Raw genomic sequence first — 10,000 nt, 5'->3', positions numbered from 1 at the left:
GGTGTCACTCCCATAATAAATAGTGAACCATTTAGGAAGACAACTTACGCCTTTAAGACCGGGAACGCATCTGTGTCATTTCTTAAAATGTCTTTGGCTATTCAAAAATAGCAGATACAAGCTCATAGCGCGGCACTGAGTGTCACGCTATGAGCTTGTAGATCTGCTATTTTTGAAAAATCATGAAACGTTTTGCAAATCTTTGAATATATATATTTTTAAATTGAACATTTTTAACTAAAATCTTTGCTACTGGGGTCCCTATTGCAAAATATTTTGAGATGGGGGTCCGTGGCCATATCATTTTAGGGGTCCTTGACATGAAAAAGTTTTAGAACCACTGATATAAAAACTTTTTTTCCAGGGACCCCAGAAGCAAAGATTTGAGTCAAAAATGTTCCCTTTAAAAATATGTTCAAATATTTACACAAATATTCACAATGTTTTGCCAAGTATAAAATGATGGTTATACCTAAAATCCCAAATGACACAGATGCGTTCCCGGTCTAAATGAGTTAAGGGAGCACTTCACCCATTTTCTCTCTCTTTTTTCATATACAGTACTGTCCTCAGTAATGCTCATTATAATATAGTACCATTTTGTCTATTACTCTGTGTCTCAGAGAAGGGCTGTGGACAGCTCACAGTGACATCATCGATGGGGAATCCAAGCTAATAGAAACTGCAGGCTTTCTATTCCTGAAGTTAGCATTCTATAACACAAGCCATTATTCTCGCAATAATACAAAATAATATAAAACATTTGGAATCTTGTTTGAAATGACCAAACCTGCCTACCGATGATGTCACTGGTATAGGCGGGTTCCTGAATGTCCACAGCCCTCATCTGAGCCTTTGAGCTTGCAGGTCGGCTATTTTCAGGAAAGGCTTTCCCCACAGTACGGATGGGGTTTAAGTGGTTAATGCACAGATTAAGTTCAAGAAAGGATTTTAAGCAGATTTTATCATCTGTGACTCTGACCTAATAGTGTATATTTGTTTCTTCAATTACAAATGATTATTTGCCCTGATATTTCATGGGATGACTCTCTGCTTCACTGGTGTGACTGAGTTTTGACATCTGCGTGTTGATGTCCTGTCAGAATATTATTACTATTTACATATCCATTCCAGCCCCTTGAAGTTGATTTACGCCCTGTCAGAATATGAGAACTATTTGCATCATATCCAGCCACTGCAGGACATTAACAGGTGGTACATTGCATGTGTGGACAGCAGAACTTACAGTCAAGAGGACTTCACAGGTCAAGGTCTGATTGCAAATATATTATATCTAACATTAGGTGTATGTGTTAGTGTTTTGATTCAAATGATGGTGTAGATATGTTTTGATCGGTGTTATTATGGTGCATATGTTGTAGTGGTGTTTTGATTAGTAATATGTTGTAGAGGTGTTTCACTGTTGAGGAAATAGTGTGGCGGTAGCAAACTGTTAATTACGTTCCTCTCTTTTTGTCGGCCTCTCTCTTTTACCCTCCCCTTTTGTCTGTTCCTGTGTCTGTCTCTCCAAAAGACTTCACATAATTGTGAAAACAGAGAGCCCGTTCAAATCAAAGCTGTCAGGAAAATGAACACATCAAATGAGTCCTCCATCATTAGCAACACGGACATCGTAGGCTACACCTGCACAACAATCAACCTGGTCCTGGGAGTCCCCATCAACAGCTGGGTTCTGTGGCTGCTTTTTACCGGACCAGCTGGTACAATGGCCAAAGAGATCTTCACACTCAATCTGAGTGTATGTGAGATCGTCTACAGCTTGTTATGTCTTCCCCTTCTTCTAATCAAACCCAAACTCATACCCTTTGACGACTTCACTATGGCGTTCTTTTTCAGTGGGCGTCCCATCTTCCAGTGCTGTATCTGCGTAGAGAGATTCATGGCAGTGGTTCACCCGGTGCTGTTCCTCAAGTACAAACCCCTCAGGTACCGATTGGCTTGCTCTGTGTTGGCCTGGTTGGTCATCATTGTGGTATCAGTAGGATACATGCTGATCGGTTATAACGACTTAACTTGTTACTTATTTTTGGGGCAAGTGACATTTTTCGTGTCAGTGATGCTGTTGTGCAGCCTTGCCGTTCTCAGGGCTCTGAAGCAGCCTGCTCCAGGCGAGGTGGGGAGGGAGAGGGACAACAGCATGAAGAGGAGAGCCTTCACTATCATCTGCCTGATCATGGTGTCATTTGTGGGAACGTTCTTTATTTGGGGTGTTCTTCTTGTCATTGGTTTCATTCAAGAGGACTCAGATGAAATGATGTTTGTTGCAACTATATATGTGTTAATTACTGTGGTCACTGGGTTTGTTCAGCCACTGCTGTACCTCTGCCAAAAGACCGGCAAACTTCCCTGCATTAAACCTATACAAGGTACATAGACAATCACATATCGTCACCTTCTTAAACTAATGACCTAAGTCATGTTTTGAGGACATTTTTATTTTTGCCTAATGACACTGGCCACCTCTGGTAAAATCGACTCTCTCCTAATTGAAAAGGATTGTGCAGTTCCCTCCCCCTTTAGTTTAATGGCCTATCTCCCTAGTGTGACTTGGGCCAAAATAGGCCATTTTTTTGGCCTAAGTAAAAATAAATCACTAAATCGTTTGGCCTAAGTCAGGTTCAATCCTATTTAAACCTATTTAAATCTGTTATGTTACATGACTGACAGACAGTGTTCTTTTTATGTAGTCATAATTTGTTATAAACGTTTTGGGTGAAATGATTAAGAAATATCTTACAGTTTTTTTTTAAATCGGTTTTCCTGAAAAACTTTTCAGGACAATTACTTTAAGAAGGGCATTAGTTTAAGAAGGTGACAATATTGAACTATCTGTGGTACGCAGAGGGGGCAGGGCTTGTATAAGGTGACCTGTAACACTATGTTATGCTCTGTATGTAATTATGTTACTTTAGATATGTATCTAAAATAATATTAGATATCTAATATTATATCTAATGGAACTATATTTGATATTATGCTCTGTAATTATGTTACTTTAGATATGTATCTGAAATAATATTAGATATCTAATACTATATCTAATATAATGATATTTGATATTTATTTTAATTTTATTAACTTTCTATTTTTAATATATTCAATGTTGTTTCTTGCCTTGTTCTGCTGTAGATGTATCTTGTATTCATATATATTCAAACCTACTACATTTTTCATAAAGAGATGTTTTTGTCTTGGGTCTTGACTCCATAAATAAAAAATAAAAAAACAGTTTTTGGTGTTGGCAAGAAGACTGCCTTCCATAAGCTTCCATAAGGAGACCTTGTCCTTTGCTCTTGTGGGTGGCCATAGCTGAATGGGCTGCCAGGGAAACAGAAGGTTCAATTCCTGGCCCCGGTGTCCATGAGCAAGACACTTAACCCTAAACTGCTCCCCCTAAGCAGGGATGGGAGAAGAGGGCATGAACTAGGGGTGGAACCTGCAGGATAATCAATTCACCCACTCACTGTATGTCAAGAATGAATGCTGCTCCAGACAATCTCTTGATCTTTCATTGTAACTGCTCCATGGCCTGCAAGACACTCCGCTGCTCTTGAAGATATGGACTACCATGTACTACTATCTGTGGACTGTGTCAACTTGAGGAATGTGACAATTCCATATACATTTCTTCCAGAGGAGTCAAGGATGACAATGAATAGTGACTGTATAAGTGCCTATAATGGGCTGGCAAACCTGGCTTAGTGCACTAATTGATTACTTTGTGTTTAAGTAAGTTCACAAGCAATAGATATAATAAGCTTCTTTTTTTTTACCCTTTTAATATTTACTAAATGTGAGTTATTGTTCATTTTCTATAAAAAATAAAATAAATAAAAAGTGAATTTGTTGTTCTTTGCGCAATTCAGTAGAATCACCTTGGGGTGCCATTTTTGATTTGGCAATAAATAATTAACTGATGGTAATTTCACTGATTCAGTCACATTCCCTGAGCCGTAAAACCTTGGGTAAGACACCAAACAGCTTTGTACTTTGAATAGTAATTGAGATATAGCCATTCGAAGCTGCCATGGTGGACGATTGCAGCTAGATTTTCCTATTTTTTATATTTAGTAAGCCCAATAGTAACATAATCCAAACAAAAAACATTTTGTATACATTTTTGGGGAGTTCAACCATACTGACCCGTCTAATATTGGAGTTTCTGCATATCGCCCATGCACTTATAGGGCAGTGGTTCTTAAAGTGGGTTCCAGGGGGTCCACAGCCAAATCATTGATAGTTAACCAAATGGACCCTTGTGGGTTTGTAACTCTGAGTGTACAAATGGAACCAAATGGACCCTTACGGGGGCATGTGGTTCTTTTTGTTCAAACTGAGGGTCCTTGAAATTTGAAAGGTTCAGAATCACTGCTATAGAACCACACCGTATACATCCTCTCTTATATGGGGGTCAATTTTTTATCAATTTGGGGGTCCTTGACATGAAAAGGTTTGAGAACCAGTGACTTAGGGCCAGCCCAACTTGTTTGTGGTGGTTTCTAAAACCTTATGCCCATATACCTAACACCATGCCAAAAATCAAAGTGGCCAATCTTTATAGTTTTTGATATTACCTCCCATCTTATCTCAGTCCTGACAATTGTGCTGCTATTGTGCAACTATGATATTTTTTATTTTTGTTTTCTTTACTTTATTTGGTCGCGAGTTTCGGGTTCTTGACTAACACAGTTTTTGGTGGGGTCAGGATGGTTGGGTAGGTCTCTTCATGGTCTCTTGTCTTGAGACAGACACAATCTTCAAAAAGCCTCACCACACAGTCTTTACAACAAAGCACAGAAAGCACTGAAAAGATTCAAGGCTCCATAAAGTGGATATCCGTCTCCCCCCACCTTCCGTTTTGTCTTTGCAGTCACGTAGTCCTACTGTAAATCATTCCCAACGGGCATCTAGTGTATATATAAATATATATATAAAACATGGAAAAGAATATGTGTCTAGGGCATTGGTTCTCAAAGTGGGCTCAGGGACCCCAAGAAGGTCCCCAGCAAAAGTTAATAAAGCGTCAGAATTATTTTTAACCCCTTTATCCATATTTTATACTTTGGCTATTCAAAAATAGCAGATCTACAAGCTCCGAGCTCCGAAAAATCTTTTTTTTTAAAGTCGAACATTTTTAACACAAATCTTTGCTTCTGGGGGTCCCTGGCACAACATATTTTCAGGTGGGGGTCCACGGCCACATACTTTGGGGGTCCTTGGCGGATTCTTTTTTTGAGAACCACTGGTCTAGAGGTACTTCCTCCACCTACTGGCAAGCGTGCACAAGAGACTTGGCGCTGATCGGTCCAACACTTGTGTGGACGCACAAGGCAGACGATAGACACACATTTCTAAGTGGCTCACTTTCTACAAAGCCACGGCGTTAAAATATTCTCTCTGAATAAACATTCAGGGATTTACTTCCTTGGCCTATACTGGCAGCGTGGAAATTGGTGCCGATGGTTCCTCTTTTTCTTGGTCTGCGAGATTCACCGCGGAAGGACCGACCAGAATGTGCTTCATAGGAAGGAGTCGCACCATTCCTGAAGACAGCCGTAGCAGTCAGCTTGCTGTTTGGCATTTGCCCCACAGGCGTCCTTCAGCCACTCCTTAAAGAGCTCCTCGTCCTTCTTTAACACCAGGAGTTGCCCCAGGACAACATAAGCCATGTCAAAGTCCTTTTCTACTAGTCTTTTCCCGAGTATGTCTCCGATGCCTGCTAGAGCCATGACAGATTTGTCCCCCATGGGCTCTGACACAAAATCCTTGTGTTTCTGGGATGTTGTCGACATGATTGACCTCAGCTGCTTGTAAAGTGCCTGCAAATTTGGTTACCCTCCCCTGCGTATGAAATGCTAATAAGTGACCACTGGTTCAGCGTTCCTTACATTTATATTCACAAATATATGTGTTATTGATGATGTCATATTGATGACGTCATTCGGCATGTGGCGGAACACACTAGATTGATTGATCATTAAAGTTAAAATCACATCAGTCAATAGTCAATCTATTGTGTTCCGGCTCAGATCAATAGAACTAACTCAGTATCCTTTCAATTCTTATATCAGTATCACAATGAAAACTAAGTCTTCAAGGTTTTAAAGAGAGAAATAAATAATACTTGTTTTTACATACATCTGTTAATTAATTTGTATTTGTATAATTGATATTACCATGACTCAGCCATTACCATATAAGGAGTTCAATGTGTCTTCATGGCACCAGAGCAAACAAATCATTCAGCTCCGTATATGGGCATATCACCATGGCCATATATGGGCATTTACTGATGACATCAGGGATCTCCATATATGGGCATAAAAGCATCTCACAATCTTTGTCCTGGGCTGCCCTCCTCTCCCGTCTCTTCTGGGCCTTGGTGACACGTGGCTGTTGGACCTCGTCTTCTTCTGCCTTCACTGACTCCACTCCATTTAGCACCTCCTCCACCTTCGCAGGGGTCGTAGATGTGAGCTGCCTGACCTCCTCTTGGTGTCTATGAAGGAGTTCAGCTTCCAGCTTGGCAACGTACTCCGTCAGTTGCTTCCTCCTCTTCTTGTCGCTTTTGGGCACAGCATTTTTCATGCCCTGGATTTTAGCTTGCAGATCCTTCTTCTCTGTGTGATGTTTCTTTGACAGAAGCTTCCGCGGCATATCTACCTCCTCCTCCATCATGTCTATGATTCTGCTCTCAATCAATCAGACGAAAACCCTGGTGGGAAGTGAAAAAATTATGATGTTACTGCATTAAAATGTAGCCTGAGCTACAATGTTTATATAATTTGCATGCTGTGTAGGGGGTGAATGGCATTAATTAATTAATTTTCTTGCTTCCACCTAGTCTCTTCTCTCTCGTGGTTAAGTGATCGCACCATGATACCACTTTGATGTCACTCACTATGCTGTCAGCATAGTGGTTTTGGTCTTGATCTCTGCATCATGATATGGCATACAGTAGGCCTATGTGATGTCTTGTTCTTGTTTTATATACACTGAAGCCTTCATTTATACTTAAAGATTGTCTAAAGGTGTCTCAAATAGTAACATTGGCTGATCACAATGCATTGTGAGCGTGCGAGTAGATGGTCTATTTTCTGGTAGATTTCTGAAAAAGACGATCTGATCACAATATAAATATTGTGGTATGCGATAGAAAATATTGTAATGTTTGATTTTGTCACCAAGGCCTATTTCACACAGTGACACAGGGTACAGACACCTTGCAGGCCCACATGGTGTGATCTTAAGCTGCGTTCGACAGGCCTACACCTCACCATGGACTGACTTGCGGAGAACCCGTAGACGAGACATGACTTCATCCCAGTCCAGGTACACCCCCTCCAGGTGACGCACACTCCCAGGGCTGTTGAAGTAGCTCCTCCGTCCATGGAGCAACCGCCAGTTATCAAAAGTCATCATGTCACCTGGTTCCATACGGTAGGTGGCAACGTTCTGGGGCCGGTTCATGATCTCCACATAAGCTTTGAGCGCCCTGTAGAAAGGTTGGACCTGATGGATGGGCAGGTCCAGCACAGAATCTCTGGTGGCGTTGTTGAAGTTGATCCTGGAGACCTGACCCTCATGGTCCAAATCGATGATGCGGTTCTTGGACTGAACCATGAAGTCGCAGTAGTCGTTGCCGGTGTCTGTGAAGTCCACCCTCATGGAGGTGAGAGAACAGAAGGCCTCGGGGTCTTCTCTCTGCAGCTGCTCAGCCATATGGAAGCCATCCACCACCAAGCTCTCACCGCCCTCCTGGGCTTGACTCAAACAGTGAAGAAACTGCACTCCAGGCGGGTTGTGCAGTGCAGGGTAATCTGTGTGCAGACCGAGCTCTCCAGACGTGTACGCCACGTTGTTGGCCATGGGTTTGTCCTGAACCTGCCACGTGTGCCCGTAGAAGGTCAGCCTCAGATAGCCAATCCGCTCGCTCAATCTGGCCACCTGGCCCTGCTCCACCGACGCTCCTTTGACGTGGACAATACCGACACGCCGCAGGGCCACCAGCCAGGCCAGAGCCGCCTTATCGTCATGGAGAATCTCCTGGAAGTCAGCGGTGGGGATGCACAACGTCGAGTCCCAGCAAACACGCTCATTGATGAACAGCTCTTCTTGCATGACCTGCCTGGAAGCTGAGGAGAAGCAGCGTTTTCTCAGCCATTCAGGGTCAAACTCACTAGCGTGCTTGTCGGGCCAAATAATGGACACCTTGTTGTCAGTGACCTGAACGGTGTCTATTCCTGTGTACACGTCGAGCTGGGAGAGCAGCAGACGGCGGGCCTGCGCCGACTGCAGGGTACACAGCGGACACTGGCAGTTGTCTCTCAGCCAGGTGAATGGGTAGAGGCTTTTACCCCCGTCTCCCCATTCCACCTCCACCAGTCTGTCCTCATCCAGGGCCCATGCCTGTCTCACTCCGTTGGGAGCCACGGTGAGGATGGCAGCCGCCGGTGTCTGCTGCCCACAACGCTGCACTGACGTCAGACAGGAAGGTGGTCTGCAAAGGGGCTTAAAAGCCTGGCAGGCCATTACGGACCTGCTTCTCTGCAACATGGCTGGCAGGACGTATCGTACGAATGCACTTGCCATTCTTCTTTTGAGTGTTTCCTGGAGCTTAACCGCATTTCCTGGTCAGGTGTCAGACTGAACTGTTACACTGAAACTCTTCCTTCTGCCACGTCAACAGTGTCCATTAAAGATGAAGCAATTCATTGGAAAGTACTACCTTACATTATGTAGGCTACATTATGTAGCCAAATATAGGCATGCCTGACACCCCCGCAAAAATCGGCGGCGCCAGCATCAGCACAAATTGACGTTAAGGAATCAGAGCAAATTGTCATTGGGAAAAGGTTTCATGACCATACATGGATATTCCAACATAGCACAAATTGATTTCAATTCAAATTCAATTAATTATTATGTTTAATAATTATGATTTAAAGGTAGGGTAAGTAATTGACTTTGGTTAAAATAAGTGTTAAATAGCTCTATATTCTGATAGTACTCATTGCTATAGAGTGTTTGTTCAGTAAAAGGAGTCTCCCATGTCTCTCCAGCTCTTAATTAAACAGAAAATGCATTTTCAGTGCTCTCTCCTGATTGGCTTAAATTGTGTCACCTACCTGAAAATGTACTATATTCTGTTTACTAAAGAGCTGGAGAGACCCCTGTGACCGAACAAACGCTCAGTAGCAATGATTACTATCAGAATATAGTACTTTAACATTTTTAACAAAAAAAAAGAAAGAATACCAAACAATATCACTTACCCTACCTTTTAATTTCATTATGTTTAATAAACAAAGTTCCCATGAGTTACAGTTACAAAATAGATGATCATAACAGGAGAGACAACATTTTAAATGTCAACATAACAAAAGTAAATTAAATATACTGTGCATAACTGTGTACTCAATAAATGAATACATACATAAATACATAAATAAATAAAGTACTTCAGAATAGATTAAAGAATAGATTAAATTATGTATGAGGTGGGTGGTCCTAAGGTCACAACCTGGAATTCTTAATGAACCATGGGAGTGTGTCCACAGAACAATGAGTAAGTAAGTAACCCTAACCCCTACCTTATCTTCTACCAATTCCTGATCCGTATCAGTGCTGCTCCGGTTTCCAGATATTCTCCAGCTGCTGTGTCAGAGCGGGGGTTGGACTACACTGCAGAGAGAGAGAGAGAGAGAGAGAGAGAGAGAGAGAGAGAGAGAGAGAGAGAGAGAGAGAGAGAGAGAGAGAGAGAGAGAGAGAGAGAGAGAGAGAGAGAGAGAGAGAGAGAGAGAGAGAGATGCTTGCCAGAGTGTTCAGTAGATCACCATAGGCTCACAGACAGACAGGGAGAGACATACAGTAGAGGAGCAAGAGAACAGAGCAGGTTTGTACACACACACACACACACACGCACGCACGCACGCACGCACGCACACACGCACGCGCGCGCGCACACACACACACACAC

The 10,000-nt window shown here is 42.4% G+C and overlaps 3 protein-coding genes across 3 annotated transcripts in view; 1 reads left to right on the top strand and 2 right to left on the bottom strand.

Annotated features, from left to right (window-relative positions):
- Positions 1-5,540: 5,540 nt before the first annotated feature.
- Positions 5,541-5,813, bottom strand: LOC311039437 (barrier-to-autointegration factor-like; the record flags this gene model as incomplete). The annotated part of the gene is made up of 1 exon (XM_084049319.1): positions 5,541-5,813. One exon carries the CDS (start codon positions 5,811-5,813, stop codon positions 5,541-5,543), a length of 273 nt encoding a protein of 90 aa, XP_083905445.1.
- A 1,474-nt stretch (positions 5,814-7,287) lies between these two features.
- Positions 7,288-8,553, bottom strand: LOC311038542 (gamma-butyrobetaine dioxygenase-like; the record flags this gene model as incomplete). The annotated part of the gene is made up of 1 exon (XM_084048115.1): positions 7,288-8,553. The coding sequence occupies one exon, from the start codon at positions 8,551-8,553 to the stop codon at positions 7,288-7,290; it is 1,266 nt and encodes a 421-aa protein (XP_083904241.1).
- A 22-nt stretch (positions 8,554-8,575) lies between these two features.
- The window catches only part of LOC311038541 (contactin-associated protein-like 2), a gene marked incomplete at its 5' end in the record, with an annotated part of 6,776 nt that continues 5,351 nt past the window's right edge, over positions 8,576-10,000 (top strand). Inside the window, one exon of the mRNA XM_084048114.1 lies at positions 8,576-8,594. Coding sequence (XP_083904240.1) covers positions 8,576-8,594 — 19 coding nt within the window. The remainder of the gene's footprint in view (positions 8,595-10,000) is intronic.

Source organism: Gymnoscopelus microlampas (genome assembly GCF_963454915.1).
Source record: "Gymnoscopelus microlampas genome assembly, chromosome: 22".
Lineage (NCBI taxonomy): Eukaryota > Metazoa > Chordata > Actinopteri > Myctophiformes > Myctophidae > Gymnoscopelus > Gymnoscopelus microlampas.
The sequence above is the reverse complement of the archived record's forward strand: the minus strand, read 5'-3'. Positions and strand labels throughout refer to the sequence as shown.